Below are 18756 nucleotides of genomic sequence, written 5' to 3' on the forward strand. Positions count from 1 at the left end.
TCATGTGCAAAATATACTGGGGAATACGTTAGTCCTTAAGAGTTACACTTTTATTATACTGGTAAGGCGATAAAAAAAAAAACATAAGGTAACCCAATGTCTGTGAGTGATGCTGTATCAATGCAATGTGACCCTAAGCTCAGGTTTAAACTAAGAAATCTATTGTTTTGTTACTGCAAAAATATATTAAAATGCACTCTCTGACAACTACTACAGTTGGGTGTGGACCAGGTATATACAACCACTAGTAAATTCAATTTCCTCCATTATATTAAGTAGAAAGGCACATTGAATTATTGTGGAACTGCACTTTTGTGAGATGACTTACTAAATACCTTGAAATAAAAGGTGTCAAGACAACCTACCTATTTTAAATTTTGGGATAATTTATAATGGCTTTTTATTGTTAGTGGAAATGAAAACAAGAACAGACGTTCTCCTCATTAAGCTACTGTATCACACACACACATACACAGTAGCTCAGTCCTTTTTAACTTATCTTATTGCAGCTCTTCTAAAGACTCGCAACGCTGATTTTCTTTAGAAACTGCACGAAGATAGATGCATAGAGTGCATGAATGTTACTGGTGATCACCCAGGCAATCATTTCAACTATAGTACACTGCAAAAATAATTATGAAAAACATATTTCAACATCTGCCCTACATTGTTACAGACCACTAAATTAGTCCGTTGTACAACCGATGCCTATCAGTATCAGGTTGTATAGGAGGCAACAGAATATAAAGCCCATTGGTTATCCGTATACTTTATTTAAATCTCATTGAGTCACCAGTGCATAAGAATAAAATTGTCTAATGATACAAAGTAGTTAAAGTAAAAAATAGAATAAATGTGTATTTACTTCCCAGTAATGCAGTGTGAATAAGAAGAAGAAATGCCAGAAATGGAACATCTCCCATTCTATGTAGGTGTTCACTGTGTGTATATATAGAGTAATATCCCCTTTGTCTGCTTTATTCGCTGTGCCATTAAAAAATGATGAAAGTCAGAGGAAGAGCAAGTATTCTGCTGTAATTGTAAAGCAAATAGATACACAGTGGAAAACAGAGTGGCTTCCTAGTGCACACTGAGGAACAAGCCTCTGCTACAGAAAATGTCAGGCCATACAGCTGAATGTAATAAAAACACACATTAAAGGAATAATTCTTATGTGCATAAGCAAGGACCCTCCATTAATAGATGTGTATGTCTATTATGAAGTCAAGCCTGCACATCCTGGAAGTTGTAGCTTATCAAGTGCCTCGGGTTCAATACAAATAAAGTCCTTTCCCATCACTTGCCAAAGGGATTCATTTGAAACTTCAGAGCTCCAAACTTCTACAGTCTGGCCACTTTGCAAACTCAAGGGCAAGAAACAAGGCTAGCATGAGAACAAAGTAAAATGACTATGAAGATTTTCATGCATCCAGGTCATGGTATATCTACTATAACTATAAGTAATTCAAAAAAATAATCTCAGACATTGTTCCACTTTCCACAACTTTTCATGGGGATGTGGCCTCTCTTCCTTATTTTTAGGAATATTGTTATAATTCTGCTTGTAGACTTTACCCAGGGAAAGTAGACAGCAGCACCCCTGAAAATGTTGTACATACTGTATAATGCACTTTCTGTACAATTTTATACTTTGTGGAGTGCTTGCCTCGTATCTTGCTCTGGTTCAACATCCGCAGCCACATCCATGACCAGGTTCACTATTCAGCTGAATAAGCTGAATAAGCTACAAGTTAACCTGAATGTGTATGCACATACGGTATATTTAATATAATTCTATAGCTGATTTAAGGGCCTTTCATCTGCAGTTAATAGTCATCAAAGCCAGATAGTTACTTCTTTGCACTAAGGACACACCCTCGTGAGGTACACAAGGTGTAACAAGGTTCACCAATCAGAATTTTCTAAACATGTCCAATGTGTTTGCTTGCATTCTTCCTTCTGAAAGTTAGTTCGATGTGGGAGCTGCTTTCCAAAGTAAACTACAGCTGGTGCATAACTTACACTTGTATTTCCTTAGCTTAGTGTATATGGTGGCTTGATCCTTGTGCTTATTTAGATGGCTAAACTTACACTCTGAAATCCATAAATGTATTCAACGAATAAAACATACATCATTCTAACATGAATATCCTACAAATCACTTTTTCTTAGGGGGAAAGGAAAATAAATGCTTCATTGACACAGGTATTTAACAAAAGAAAATGTCCCACTAGTCGATTTCTCAAGCTGGCTGTTTCTAAAGATTTATATCGCCAGCACATTTATTTTTCTTTTAAAGGTAACATCTTTATTGTTTTTTTTTTTATGCAGAGATGGGAACTTATGCGATCACAAAGCAAAATTTACATAAAATGTAAATGGTGTCCGGATTCAATAAATTTTCTTTTTATCTGTTTGGTTTAAAATTTGCACAGGCAATATCATTTTCATTCCTTTGTCCTATCCAAAGAAGAAAAGATTGGAGTTCAAAAAATGTGGTCAACAGAACCTGTCTTGTCAGTTTATACATGTAATTTCTGATTTTCCGGTGTCTTCACTGTCTGGCCAAGGCTAGATATTGGCTATGTTGATTCTTGGTTAACAACTTTGCCACCATTCATGGTTGGTGTCCCTGAACTTTTTCTTGAACGTCCTTGCTTCTCTCCAATTTCATGCAATGATGGCTCTCTGTACATGCATACTGGAAAATAAATGAAGACAATTAGTTCTTGCAAAGGGAAGGGCCAAACTTCATTTGTCCCATTAGCATATCTGTACACTTTTGTTTCTACCTAATGAATCAAAAGACCTCAAGACTCCTCATTTAGCTTTCCCACAGTGAGTGTTAAAATGTAGAAGATAATGAGCCTGTTACACTGTGACAAGCATTTGTTTAGTAAATCTGATGCATAACTATATATATTTCTGCTGCCTGCTGGTCTCTATACTCAGATAGCAGATTTGTAATAACAGTTCAAATAATCCAACCTCACAGTGATAAAAGTGATCTTCCTCTTGGTGAACCATGCTGCAAGTGACTCTATCCCATGGGGTCCCTTAGCCAGTATAGCTATGGGATCCGTTATCCAGAAATCTGTCATCCAGAAAGCTCCGAATTATGAAAAGGCCATCTACCATAGACTCCATTTTATCCAAATAATCATTTTTAAAAATGATTTCCTTTTTCTCTGTAATAATAAAACAGTACCTCGTACTTCAGCCAAACTAAGATATAATCAATACTTATTGGAAGGAAAACCCGCCTATTGAGCTTATTTAGGGGGTTATTTATTAAAATCCAAATCTTAAAATTTCTAAAATTTTCACAAAAAAATCAAATTTTCAGAGGAAAAAAACAACCTCTTGAATTTTTCCAGATTTACTATACTTCAATATACAAAAAGCCCGAATCCAAAAATCCGCCATGTCAGGCCTGTCGAGGTCCTGTATAAGTCAATGGGAGAACCATTTAAATTTGACGTTTTCGTGGTCTGCATTGCGTTTAGCCCGAAAATCTGACTTTTTCAGGGTTTTCGAGCAAAAACTCGAGCAATTAGGGAAAAAAGCCAGAAAAATCCGCTATCCGATTAAATCAAGTTTTTTTTTATTAATAAATAAGCTAAAATCGGGCATGGGCGATAAATTCAGATTTTAGTAAATAACCCCCTTAGGGGCAGATGTATCAAGGGTCGAATATCGAGGGTTAATTAACCCTCAATATTCAACTGGCGAATTAAAATCCTTCGACTTCGAATATCTTATATATATACCTTCCCCATAGGCTAACATTGGCCTCCGTAGGTTTTAGGTGGCGAACTAGGGGGGTCGAAGAAATTTTTAAAGAGACAGTACTTAGACTATCGAATGGTCGAATAGTCGAACGATTTTTAGTTTGAATCGTTCGATTCGAAGTCGAAGGTCGTAGTCGAAGGTCGAAGCAGCCAATTCGATGGTCGAAGTAGCCAAAATAAAACATTCGAAATTCAAACTATTTTTCCTCTATTCCTTCACTCGAACTTAGTGAATGGACCCCTCAATGTTTCAATGCATTTCTAATAGCTTTGGTATGAAGGTATGAAGATCCAAATTATGGAAAGATCCTTTATTCGGAAAACCCCAGATCCTGAGCATTCTGGATGGCAGGTCCCATATCTGTACTGTGCCATGGCCATCATTTAATTTGCTCAAGCAAATATGTTCCTAAATGAATTAAGCTATGATTATGGTGATTCTCTCCTTGCCTTGGGTTTCAGGCAGTCAGGAAGAACATGTCTGCTTTTCAAATAACTTGCAGTGATATCAGCAATCAGTACTCTGCATGGAGATTATTTTCCATTTTCACAGCCTAGTTTTCAGAAGACAAATCTGTCACACTGTGCGCTTTCTGCATGAGTCTGATATATATTAAAAAGATAAGTGATGTCTTATTTCAAATGTTAATCATTTTTTATGGGGCTCTATTTAAGCGTTTCATAGCTTACACTGTTTACTTCTTAGCATTTAGAAGATGAGTCTTTTCCTAGTTGAACAGGCTGGTAACATATGACATTGCATTGCAGAGTAATATATTAAGAGTATTTCCTTAATCAAAAATGCATAGTAAAGGATGTTTCCCTAACAGCATACTAGGTATTGCTCAGAAAACGGCAATCTTTGAATAAAGCAAAGTGGGATTAAATAATTAACACAAAGGGGCCCATTTGCTTAGCTCGAGTGAATGAATAGAATAAAAAAAACTTCGAATTTCAAATGATTTTTTTGGCTACTTCGACCATCGAATTGGCTACTTTGACTTTTGACTATGACTTTGAATCAAACGATTCGAACTAAAAATCGTTTGACTATTCGACCATTTGATAGTTGAAGTACTGTCTCTTTAAAAAAAAATTTGACCCCCTACTTCCCCAAGTACAACCTACCGAACCTCAATGTTAGCCTATGGGGAAGGTCCCCATAGGCTTTCTAACAAATTTTCGTTTGATGGTTTGATTCGAAGGATTTAATCGTTCGATCGAATGATTTTTCCTTCGATCGTTCGATCGAACGAATTGTGGTAAATCCTTCGACTTTGATATTCAAAATAGAAAGATTTAATTTCGATAGTCGAATATCGAGGTTTAATTAACCCTCGATATTCGACCCTAAGTAAATAGTGTGATGTCCATGGGGGAACACTATTTTGTGTTTCTTTGGCATAACTGCAAAATCCAGCACAGAACTAGCTGACAATGTTGGTAGACTGAGCCTCCCACTCTCAGCCAGCTTTATAGGGTCTGGAATTTCACTGCCACAGTATGAAAATAAATTCTTGAGCTTTTAGTTATGGTTTATAATGAAAGCAACACAAAGGTTGCCTCACTTGGCAGCAGCATCTTGTTAAGAGTCCTGGGTTTGGCAAGAGTAATAGCTCCTAAAAGCAATTATCGGGGAAATAAAAAATGATATGACAAAGCACGTTAATGACGTTTCCTGTACCCGCACACTCGTCAAACAACAAATATTGCCTACAATGTGCTAACAAAATGAGCTGCTTACATGTGTAACTGAAACATTCTGATCCTTGTGTGTTTATGGCTGTAAATGGACCCTGCCATAAATCTGATAAACAAGGCTCAGTGAATGACTCTATTAAACTCTGTGGAAGCAGTTAATATTCCAAATACACAATATTTGGAATATTATGTTTATTCATTCCGGCAGGGCCACCAACAGGGGGGGGGGGGGACAAGGGACAATTGTCCCAGGCCAGGTGGGTTTTGGCCCTTAGGGAGAGCCCAGGCAAACTTTACTCACTCACAATAGTCAGTCCCCCTGTGCTGAACTGCAGAGTCAGGTAGGGTGGGCAGAGCTGGAGTCCCTGTATCTTCTTTCCTTCTATACTGCTTGTTTTTTCACAGAAGTTGAGTCCTGGTAGAGCCACATTGAGGTTGGGGATAAAGTTCAAACTATCCAATCCCCTGTGTGGGTATACCAGGACTTTGATGTAAAAATGAGCAGTATAGAGATCTGTGTAGGGGAAACAAGATGCAGGAACTTATGTTAGTGTAAATTGCAAGTAAAGAGTGGGGATTAGGGGCACACAACATCGACACATGGCACACAACATCAGCACATGAAGACATGTCAACAAGATCGACACTTGGAGACGATAGATGGAGGAGATTGTAGCAAAGGGGAGGGGGCAGAGTGGGGAACACTGGAGGAAATGACACGTGGGATAGGGGTTAGATGACACAAGTGTAGTAAGAGAGAGACTAGTTTCCTGCCCCCCCCCCCAATTAGAAACTTCTACAGGCAATGTTACAGTGATAGCAGTAAGAGAAAGACAGAGGCAGGCACTTTTGTCACCCAGTCAGCCAGCAACCACCCCAAATTTGGCTTTTAGGTTGATAGGGATCATTTATGTCCGCAAGTGCAGTTCCCTTTATTAAAGTTACGTGCACTTCTGTATAGTTGCACTTGCAGCCATTCCCTTTCTTCTGACTCCCATTCCAGATCAAGTGCTGCTGTGCCTACTGATGCAGAGAAGCCCATAGAGCTACCACCACCTCAGGACCAGGCAGTAACTCCAGGGATCTCTCAGTCTCCTGCATAAATAGGCACAGCACATTTATGTCTAAAGGATCTTGTGTCTTTTGTTTCTTAACCATTAGGACCCCCAGGAGGGGGAGCCCAGATCATTTTTGTTGTACCAGGCCACATGATTTTTGATGGCTTATCTCACAGGAACATCCCCCAAGCTGGCCAAGAGTAGCACCCAAGCTATTGAGCCTCTGATGCTGTGTCAGTTATTTTTTTATATACCTGATATCTGCTCTTAGTAGTAATTACCAGGCAAATGGTTAACATAGCATATAAGAAGTTTTTTGCATACATTTAAATGGTCCATAAGGGTGCAGGCTTATTTCAGATGACAAAGTCACTTTAATAAGCCAAGAGAAAATGTAAGGAATGTGTGTCAAATGACTTTATATAAGGTTTCTAAGATACCTCACCTAAAACAAGGGTCAGTATACAATTTCCATTTATGATCAATTTAGATTCAACCACAAACATTAGAATAATAAAGGTCAATTATCATTGAAAGGAGTCTGTTGAACAATTTTGTTTTGCCAATCGATATGATGGTTTTCTTTCTTATTAGGAGTATAAAATGGAGAATTGGGCCCTGGAGCAAAATAAGGCTTATTTCTTGATGGAAAGGCTCATCAGGTATCAGCTATTATATAGGAACAGAGCAAACAATCATTGGGTGCCTGCAGCCTCATTTTTCGACTGATCAACTATACCAGGGGTCCCCAACCTTTTTCACCCGTGAGCAACATTCAGATGTAAAAATAATTGGGGAGCAACACAAGCATAAGTTCCTGGGGGTGCACTGCCAAATAAGGGCTGTGATTGGCTATCGGTAGCCCCTATGTGGACTGGCAGCCTACTTGAGGTTCTGTTCGGCAGTACAGCTGGTTTTTATACAACCAAAACTTGCCTCCAAGCCTGGAATTCAAAAATCAGCTCCAGCTTTGAGGCCACTGGGAGCAACATCCAAGGGGTTGAGGAGCAACATGTTGCTCGCGAGCTACTGGTTGGGGATCCCTGAACTATACCCTTAGTCTTGGGCCTTATAACGTACAAACCTTCTACACAGTGAGCCTTATATAAGCCTTGCATCATGTATTCTTTGAAGGCTTGTGGGATACTTTGAGATACTACATCTCCTATCATCTTTAGCAAGCCATAAAAGCTGCATTGATGTCCTCAAAAAGAAGTTGGAAAGTTTTTGGTGTGTCCCCAAACCAAATGCATATAATAAAAGGTTTCTTGGCATCCTTAAGTAAAGAATGCCAAGTATGCCAATAAAAGGTAGATATGTTCTGTCAATAACACACACACAAAAAAGAGCAGGTTTCCCAAATATCCAGACTGGCAGCGGAATGTTCTGTCCTTATTCAGAAGATATAAAGTGTCCTCTTTTGAGGAAAACTCTTGCTGTGAATAAAACACAAGTATAAACCTGCTTGAAGATACACAGGGGGCAGATTTATCAAGGGTCAGATTGAATTCGAGGGAATTTTTGAAGTTAAAAAATTCGAAAATCGAAGTAATTTTTTGGATACTTCGACCATCGAATAGGATACTACGACTTTGACTTGGAATTCGATTCGAAGTAAAAAAGTTTGAATATTCGACCATTCAAAGTACTGTCTCTTTAAAAAAACTTCGATTTCAATCCTTCGCCAAATTAAACCCTCTAGAGCATTTTTCTAAGTTTTTTGAAGTCAAAGAAAAATTTTGCGATCGATGGATGAAATCCTTCGAATAGTTCGATTCAAAGGATTTCATCGTTCGATCAAACGATTTTACTTCGACCGCAAATGTAAAAAAACATTGCTTCGATGTAAAAAACGGTTGACTTGAATATTCAAAGTATTCCAATTTGATGGTAGAATTTCTAAGCTTTTTCTACTTTGAAATTGGACCCTTGATAAATCTGCCCCTGGGTGTTGCTGTCTCTTCTTATGAAAATGGTATTGCTACCACTGCCATTTGAGTGAATCCACAAAAATGTTGCATTATATACCGGAATCCATCCACAGAAGAAGACTAATGCATGTATCTGAGAGAAAGGGCATTCACACAATGCCACATGCAGTAAAATTGGTTCATATAATTGCCGTAAGCTAACCCTTTGATAAATAGAAGAGATAACTTACCTTCTATAGGTTTTGGTACAAAATGTGATGCTGGTTTGGTCTTTTTCACACGATTTCCTTTCATAATCTGACCTTCTTTACTGAGCCCAAGGAACCATTGGCGGCCAGATTCCTGCTGCCGATACAGTGTGGAAGAATAGATGACATAGTAATTTTCAAACACGGACTCCTTAAATTTGCACTCAGGGGTAAAAGTATCCTAAAACAGACAAACAACAAAAAGAAAATCATTTTTGTTTACTAAAATGATACAACAACAAAATAGCTAAAATAAGGCTTAATGAGATTATATCTGACTACTAGTATTGGGGTGTCCACAAAATTAGAAATATGAAAACAGGAACCATGAGGGACTTTTAAGTTATTATTTTTATTATTTTTAAGTTATCACTAAAATGATATTTACTACCATGTATTATGCCAATCTTCTTAAAATACCATAAATTAGCAGATGCCACTGTCTAATAACATAGGGACAAATGGGGGTTTAATTACTATGACCTTGAGAAGTGTAAGATCAAGTAGTCTGTAATGGGTTTCTACAGGCATAGCAGTAGTAGAGGGCCAGTCTCTATACAGAGAGATACTATCAAATGATGCCAGCATAGTTATTGCCTTGTAATATACACATATTAATAGGAACATTTACTGGTAAAGTGAGATTTCAAAATAAAGATGATATTTTCCTAGCATTCAGACTTTATAAATCTCTATGTGGCCTTCGTGCCAGCAAAGTTATCATATATATATATCTGAGTAGCAGTTCCATTCACTGTGAGCAGGATGACAGCATATCTGATATGTAATGAAGCCGCCTTAAACCACAAGCACGGGGGGGGGGGAAATAACACAAACGCAGATACTGTTTAAATGTAGATCTACCCACTTATATACATATAGGCAGTAATTACAAATAAAGTTACCGACTTTTCTTGATTCAAGGGGTGGTTCACCTTCAAACAACTAGTTGTTTTCAGATAGATCACCAGAAATAATGACTTTTTCCAATGACTTTCTATTTTCTATGTGTGACCGTTTTTTCTAATATTGAAGTGTAAATTGTCATTTACACCCCCTGGGAGGGGAGCTCGTCGACCCTGTAAACTGTTCTAAATGGATACATTTAGTTGATACATTTCTTATCTTTGTCCCTGCTGAGCAGAATCTCTGGGTTTCATTACAGGCAGCTGTTAGAATTGATACAATAGTTGCTAATACTCCAGAGATGCTGCTGAGAAATGTATCAACTAAATGTTGCAAAATTGTAACAGTTTAGAATCTGCACCTGAATTACTGAGCTGCCAGGCTCAAACACCAGAGACAGAAACATTCAACATTAAACTTAAATTTTGGAAAAACAGTAAAAAGGGTTGCTATGGGTTTTTGCACATGGCAGGTGCTCCCAGTGTTAGTAGATGAACAATACTTCTGGGGCATATTTGCATGTTGTTGCTTAAAGGTAAAACAAACCCTTAATTCCAAAAAATGCTACCCCCCTACCCTACATAGACTCACCTCCCCCCTCCAGCCTAGCTGCCCCCGGGCAAATGCCCCTAATGCTTTACTTACCCCTCCGTGCAGATTCTGTCCAGCGGAGTTAATGGCAATCATCTTCTCCTCTTCTGTAATCTTCGGAATGAGACCGGCAAAGCAGTGCATGCGCAGTTGGGGCAATTTTCTGTTACGTGACAAATGCGCATGTGCCGAAACTCACGAAAAGCGCCAGTCTCATTCTGAAGATTACCGAAATGGCTGTAGATGGCATCCATGAACTCCGCTGGACAGAATCTGCACGGAGGGGTAAGTAAAGAGTTATGGGCATTTGCCCGAGGGGGAGGCAGCTAGGCTGGGGGGAGGAGGGAGTTGAAGTGAAAATTTGAAGTAAAAAAATTTGAATTTCAAGCTATTTTTGTGTACTTTGACTTCAAATAGGCCAAAATTCGACTTGAATTTAAAAAAAATGTGACTATTCAAATATTGATTTTTATCATGTACTGTCTCTTTAAAATGTCAACTTTGACCATTCGCCATCTAGAATCTGCTGAATTGCTGTTTTAGCCTATGGGGGAACCTCCTAGAACCTATTTGGAGTCATTTGGTGGACTTTGAAAAAAGTTTTTTGGGGCAAATACATAGATTCAAATTCGATTGAATAAGCTAAAACTTTGATTCCAACTATTCAAATACAGACTATTCACCTGAAGTTAAAAACTTTGATATTTTTTTAATAAATTTCGATTTTTTTATTTGAAATTCAAAGTTATGGGAGTTCAAAAACTCCCATTACTTCGAAATTCAACTCTTGATGAATCTGCCCCGAAATCTTCTATCTTAACCTAAATGTATCACCTATTTTAACTATTGATTTAATTATAAAATTCCCTTAAACAGTTAACAATAACCAGCCCAGATTTAGGCACTGCCATAACACATATATAAAGTCACAAATGTTAGAAAGACGTGAAATAAAAAGTAACAATAACAATAAATGTGTAGCCTTACAGAGCATTTGTTTTTAGATGGGGTCAGTGACCCCCATCAGAAAGCTGGAAAGAGTCAGAAGAGGAAGGCAAATAATTAAAAAACTATAAAATAGAAACCAATTGAAAAGTTGCTTAGAATTGACCATTCTATAACATAGTAAAATTTAACTTAAAGGTGAACCACCCCTTTAAATAAACCCAATAAGATTGTTTTGCCTCTAATAAGGATTAATTATATCTTAATTTGGACCAAATACAAGGTACTGTTTCCAGATTAAAAATCAGTTTTAAAAATTTGAATTATTTGATTAAAATGGAATCTATGGAGATGGCCTGCCCATAGTTTGGACCTTTCTTGCTGACAGGTTTCCAGATAACGGATCCCATACCTAAAAAATAAAGTTATAGCACATTTATGGGGTTATCAAAGTTTTAGAGGTTTGTGAGGTTTTTCATAACTCAAATAAATTCACAACTCGAATGGTTTCTGATTTATGAAAAAACTCGAATCAGTGTAGTCAGGGTAAAAAACTCGAATACTCAAATTGATAGCATTTTTTGGTGAAAAAACCCGAAATTCCTTGAATTAATTGAATTTTCGAGTGAAACCCACCAATAAAACTTGAACATCATGAAGGCTACAAACATGTTCAAATGGTTTAAGTGACCTCTGCCATTGACTTCTACATGACCTCAACAGGTTTTATTTGCGGATTCAACTATTTTCAGCTTTGGGGTATAATAAATCTCGAAAAATTTGAGTTTTGCCTGAAAAATACCCTCAAAAGGGAAGTCTAAGAGCATGAGAATTAAGCAGTTGTTGGTAAACTATTTGCACTTATGGGAAAGATGTAAAAACAAATCATTCAGGGATTTGCCTGGACAGAAAAGGGCAGCACAGGCCATATAAATTTGAGAGCAGCCTTTTTAATTAAAACGGGAAAAACAAGTAAATGGAAGGCAAAGTACATTTTTGTAATCTAGCATCATAATAAATTGGATCATGGACCAGCAATTTTGTTCCTTTAACAGAGGAAAGGGATTTAATATTGTAATGTTTTTTAAGTTGCTTAGAAAAAAATGGATATGTGGGTGAAAGGAAATATATGTTCTAATTAAACACTAGTGTTGTCAATGCCTTCCTCTGGGTCAACTAGCCGTTAGGCAGGTTATATATATAGACTTAAAAGGTTGAACTTGATGGATGTGTCTTTTTTCAAACTAACTTACTATGTTACTATACTACTATGTTGAGAATGAGTAGTAGTAAGTACTATGATTCTGTATAGTATGTCCATTTCAAAGCACAAAGAGGATGCTGAAAAAACATATAGCAACTAGACACTCAAGCAAATCAAAGTAATGTATTTAGTAATTGCTGTTATAGAAAACTAAACTGTGGGCCTCCCTGCAGACCTTCAAAAGTTACACATTCATTTACAACATACAGGGCTCTAACAATCATTTTACAAAAGAATGGAAATGGGATCAGAGGGCCCTGCTCACAAGAGCTTACGTATCCAACCATATCTAAATAAAGGCTTTATACGGTAAATCTTATGGGAGTGTAAAGTACAGAGAAATTGGCAGTACACATCAGCTGGAGCAGAAGCTGACAGAACAGCACTCAAAGGTACTTGTGTGAATAGCAAAGGCTACATTTGATGAAAGATGAAAAAGCTTCCAAAGGTCTATAAAATTAACCCTTACAGAAGGCCAATATCTGGACCAGTTTCCTCCATCTGCACAATTTGTACAAGTTACATTTTTTTAACTAGTAAATGTTTCAAACTCAAGTTGTAAACCTTCAATATATGACATTCCACATTCCTTTGAAGGGGACCTGTCACTCTAAGAAATAATTCCATATCAATTTCTATCATGTTAGCTGAGCCAAATAAAATTTACTTACAATACCATTATTATTTACATTTTGTTTCCTTCAGCCTTGGTGGCAAATTCCTTAACGGGTGAAAATTCGCCAGCGTCGGCTTCGCAGCCATCACAACACTTCACAGGCGTAAATTTGCTAGGACAACTCTAATTTGCAAAGTGCAAAGTTGCGTCCAGGGTGCCGAACACTGGCAAATTTTCACTAGCATTACTTCAGCGATCAAAGTGAAGATGTGCTATCGTTGCATACGGCGGGAAATTATAAAGTTATATGGACGTATATGTTGCAGCAAATACATTACATTACACAAGTCCAGGGAACCTTAATAAAATAAAATAGAGTAGTTATTATGCCCTACATATGAGCCCGCTAAATAGTTTATGTTCCATATGTTAGAAAATGGAGGGGGGAACCCAGTTACCCCTAAACAAATTTGCGGACCTTTGCAGGCTATCACTATCACAGAAAAAAGGAAAAGATGCCAGCGTTTTTTGGGACTTAGAAAAATGTTGCACTAAAAATTGAGGCATTCCTATGCACTCCATTGTACTTCGCCTGGTCTGAGTTGGCATAGGCAAGTCTGGTGAATGAGATGACATTCAGTAAAATCTCACCTTAGTGAATTTGTGGAGTTACGTCTGTTCGCCAGAGTGAAACATCTGCTGGCGTTAGAGTGCGAAGCAACGCTAGCGTCTATCTCCTTCGCTAGCGCCTTTTAGTATATCTGCGATGTTCTGAAATGACGTCACGCTGGCAAATTTTTGCTAGCGTTAGTCACTTTGCCCTTTAGGGAATCTGTCCTTTGGGCTTACACAATCACAGTACACAGTAAGAAAAGTTGTGAATCACCTCAAAATCTTGTGTATAAACCAGAATGGGGACCTAATGCCCATACAAAGTGCCCTACACTAATATAAAGTGTTAGGAGGGAGGGAGAATGTGGGCAGTGCAGTGACATGTAGGAAATGTTGAATGGAAAGTGAAAGTAATTGACTGCCCCACCTCTATGTCTCAGACATAGAGGCGGGGCAAGTAATATTTTATTGACAGCTCAGATATTTAAACACCTTTATAACAGATATGGCTGTTTTAATTAAAAAAAAAATTTAGGTTCCATGTTTAATTAGCAAATGGCTTTTATCACACAGCTTTTTATGTGTAGTCTCTCTTTATACATGTTTAGTAAGAGAGAAGCATTCATTCAGCATTCACAACATATGCATGGTTCCTTTTTTGCTGAAATTTGAGTGTTACCTATAAATACCTCCAATACAAATGGCATTATCACCTTCATACCATGAAACTGGAAAAAATGATCAGCTTCTCTGTCCAATAAAGTAATGTTACTTCATAACATATCGACGAGTGATATAACAACACAAAAAGCATATTATTGGCTGTTGCAATTATTAACTACATTTTTAGCCAGAATTTCCCAGTTTATTTAATATGTAGGTGCAGCATGATCCTCTGAGATTTTGTTCCTTGTTCTGTACTGTGTTATTGAGCTCATCAATCCCAATAGAAAGAAAATATTTTTAAAATGACTGCACAACAGATTCCCATATTTAAAAGCAGTTAAAACCCATTTGGCCCTGTATCTTGACTTTGTTTTTATTTCCTGACAACTGCCTCCTCCCGACCTTTGGCTAAATCATGAGTTTTTGGTTTGCCTTCTGCATTGGTAAGAACATTGCTGGTTTCTAGTTTGCTGTCTCCTGGTAATACTCACCTGGGTCATTTAACTAAGCACCTTGGAGGCACCAAAGTCCAGAGGCACAAAGGGTCCATTCCATTTTATACTCCCATCCACGATTTTATCTTATTTTTCAATAAAATAACTTGAAAAAGTTGGGTTGGGAAAAAACTCAATAAAATCGAGCGAAAACCCAAATCGTATGAATTTATCAGATTTGACGCACAAATCGATTGATTTTTTAGGATTATTGGATGAAACCCAGCACAGATCACGATATCTTAAAATTGTAAAAGGGATATCTCCCATTGACTTATGCATGACCTTGACATGCTTGAAATGGTGGATTTTCGGATCCTGACTTTTCACAGCTTTGGGGTATAATAAATCATGAAAAATGCTAGTTTTTACACTAACATCTTTTGCCCAATGCTTTATAGCAGAGGTCCGCAAACTTTTTTTTTTACCCATGAGCCATTTTCAAATGTAAAAAGGACAAAGTTGTAGAGGAAGAATGCAAAATGTTCCTGTGGGTGCCAAATTTATATATATAAAAAATTGGTAGCCCCTATGTGAACTGGCAGCCTACAAGAGACTCTGTTTGGCAGTACACACACACAGACACACAAAACTTCCATCCAATCCAAGAATTCAAAAATAAGCACCGGCTTTGAGGCCACTGGGAGCAACAGCCAATAGTTTAGTGAGCAACATGTTGCTCAAGAGCCACTGGTTGGGGATCACTGATTTAAAGTGATTTTTATAGAGATCTATCAGTCTGAAGTGAATGTTTAATGCATTATAAATTTATAGTTTTGTGTTGTTTTCAAATGTTCTTTTCCCAGATGCAAACAATCACTCCTGTTGAGAGAAAGGCAATGACAGCAGGATCATTTGGCTGCCATACGGAAAATTCTTTAGGAAGCATGTGTCATTCGGTGATTGTCCTGGTGTAACAAAGCGACTTCAGCTGCATCTGCAATTCCCAAACGGCAAATAACATGAGCGCACTGTTTGCATCATGAAAATATGTTTGGCTGAGATTACAGTAATAACACACAATGATGATTAATAAATCACATAACTAGCTCTGTGCTATGGCGCCATCAGGGGTGATCTATTCCAGTCATAATTTTTTCATTTATTATTTAAAATTCATTGTAACGTTGCCTTATGGCAATGAAAAAAGAAAACAGAGCAGGATGGATGATTTTGGAAACACTTTGTAAACTTGAAATATTGCAAGCTGCTACTAAATTTCAAATGTATTGAGGCTATACAGTCCTACTGAAAAGCAAAAGATATGAAACGAGTCAGCAAGCCCCGTACAGACAGCAAAGATAGATTAACATATGCCTCTATAGTTTCTGCCCTTTATATGTCAATCACAATCATGTTGGTATGATATTATAGAAGTAAGTGTACCTTTTACTGGCATTAATAATAGGGTCAAAGTCCTGGTGGAATACAGGCAAAGGCTGTAGGCTATTTTAGTAGGTGTGTATATAAAAATAAATTAAAGACCTAATTAAATTAACCTTAAGGACTGACAAGATTATCCTCCAGTCTGAAATATATTTCAAATGATAAACACTTCTTATACTACCTCCGCTCTCTGGCCCTTGGGAGTCTCCACTCACTTCCACATATATATCAACACTGATTGGTGCTGTATCTGTGCCCTGAAGGATTTAATCTATCATGTGTGCTCAATTCACAAGAAGGAATAGTCAAAAGCAACATGTGTATTTCATTTTTATAGACATTTTGTTTGGGGGCCATTTTGTCTTGAATATGTAATAATATTATAACATAGTGCCATACCCATAATACATGACATGCATAATGAATGTTGCACATGGTTATCAAGATGCAAACATGCCTTTTAAATAACTATAGCTTACAGTGTCAGAGTAAGAGAATACAAGACCAACTGATTTCTGTTCATAAGAAATTCTGTTGTAAAGTTGCTGAGTTTGAACAACCAGGGAGAAAAATGGTAATTGGGACAGGAGGAAAGCATGGGTTCTGCCAATTTGTGTGCTGGAAAACTAAGAAGGGTAGTTGCAGACATGTTAAATTATCTGAAAAAGTGACAAGCCAACGAAGTATGCACTTGTATTGGACTGAATCACACACAGCTTTGTCTGCCCTATTGTGCAATCTAAGATGCCTAATCCATGCACCCCAATAATACTTCTGCTTTAAAGAGGAGAGGGAATATAGAACTGCTGTAAAAATCATCAGAAACATTTAAAAGATTTTCCAAAACTACTCATGAGAAACATATTAATCCATATAAACATATACAGTATATACTGCCACCTCTTTTGTAACTATTGGCTTTAAACTAGCATTAACTAAAAATACTACTAAACATCAGGGAGCCATAGGGGTAAAGGTTAAATACCCAGTAAAATGTAGCCTTGCTTCAGCAATCACTGATTCTGGCCACAGACATGCCCGCAATTAATAGCTATATTGTATTTATGTAGCCACAGAGGTACATAATTAGAAGCAAAGGGCTGTCACTTTACACAGCATGTTATGATATAAAGACACAAAAGAAGGAGAAATGAAACTAAAGGGAGTTAAATAGCAATGTGATAGACGACTCGTAGAGCAAAGATTGAACACTTCTCTTGGGAAGTAGGCAGTGATTTCAATACGGGCAGTTTCCTTTGAGCATGAACTGATTCAAACAACCTTGATTTAAAGAGAGAGAAAGAATAGAGACAAGGACATAAGAAGGTCATCCCATGCTTCTGGTGCTTATCCAGCACCTAAACTTACACACTGCCCTGGCACATACATACCTAAGAGCCAAGAGCACTCCAAGTTCTACAATTTATGTTTATGTGGAGTGGAAATGAGTTCTGAATTAGGATACATTGGATATCTGCAGAGTTTAAGAGGCTGTGCTAGGGTTAAGATAAGGCACTGGTAAAAACAAGTGAAATGCACCATATAACAGCTAATACTGCTTTTTTATAACAAAGTTGTAAAATTGAGTGTTATGGATTTTACCTTTTCAAGCAAATATCTGCAATAAACCTCTTCTCGCCATCCTTATGTGGCACTTGTTAGGCTACTAAGAATTATGTTTTGTTTCCGTACCTGCAGCCGTTTCATTTAGATCACAAAAAAAAAAAAAATTACCAGGATAAATGTACGGTAATTCCATTACATTTTTTCATGCTTCAAAGGGATAAAACTTCAAAAGCCAGACCGTCTAGATAGCAGTTTGCAGGTTTATGATCCTAAAGCCAATTATATGTCTGAGTCCAGTGGCAAAGTTGGAGGATTTGTTCTACAGATTTTTATAAACTTTTGCTCCTTGAGACAAAGATGTTACACATAAACATGAATTTGCAATGGCAATGTTAAACTGGGGTAATTCAAATTTTTTACTTACATTATATCACATATAATCTCTATGTAGGTACAGTATATGTGTATCTCAAATAATGTTGTGTCTCTTAAGTAATATTGCAAAAAAAAAATGGTATGCCCTTGTGAATCTTTTTAGAAAGCTTGCAGACATATTTGACCATCAACTGGATGGAGAAAAAAAAGAAAAACAGCTAAAGAAATTGAAAATAAAAATCTACAACTAGAAAAAATAAAATCTGCTTTTCATAGTATAAAAGGGATTTGCTTAACACTATTGTTATTGACTCCCTATAGTGTTTTATAACCTTAGATATCTGCTGCATAACTTGGTAGCACTACATAAATAAATTATGATAATGCTGGAAGGATATGTAGCCCCATTCAAAAGCTGGCATGCCCAATGAGTGGTGGGGCAGGAATGGTAGTTCATGCATACAGCGCCAACATTTTGCACTACTACAATTAGATCATTTTATTCATATGCCTACTTCAGGTTCAGTCTTTAAGCTTTAGTCTTGAGGGGTTCAGTTTCCAGCAAAAATCAAGTGTTTGTCAGGATATGGGTAGGAATTGCGAGTG

At 37.2% G+C, this 18756-nt stretch overlaps 1 protein-coding gene across 4 annotated transcripts in view; it reads right to left on the reverse strand.

Annotated features, from left to right (window-relative positions):
- Positions 1-221: 221 nt before the first annotated feature.
- The window catches only part of fgf12.L (fibroblast growth factor 12 L homeolog), a 260138-nt gene continuing 241603 nt past the window's right edge, over positions 222-18756 (reverse strand). For all 4 annotated transcript variants that reach the window (XM_041563263.1, XM_018263600.2, XM_018263601.2 and 1 more), the window contains 2 exons: positions 8712-8910; positions 222-2701 (listed from right to left, as the gene is read on the reverse strand). In XM_041563263.1, the coding sequence (XP_041419197.1) occupies positions 2583-2701; positions 8712-8910 (318 nt within the window). In that variant the 3' untranslated portion in view covers positions 222-2582. The remainder of the gene's footprint in view (positions 2702-8711; positions 8911-18756) is intronic.

Source organism: Xenopus laevis, chromosome 5L, assembly GCF_017654675.1.
Source record: "Xenopus laevis strain J_2021 chromosome 5L, Xenopus_laevis_v10.1, whole genome shotgun sequence".
NCBI classification, from domain to species: Eukaryota; Metazoa; Chordata; class Amphibia; order Anura; family Pipidae; genus Xenopus; species Xenopus laevis.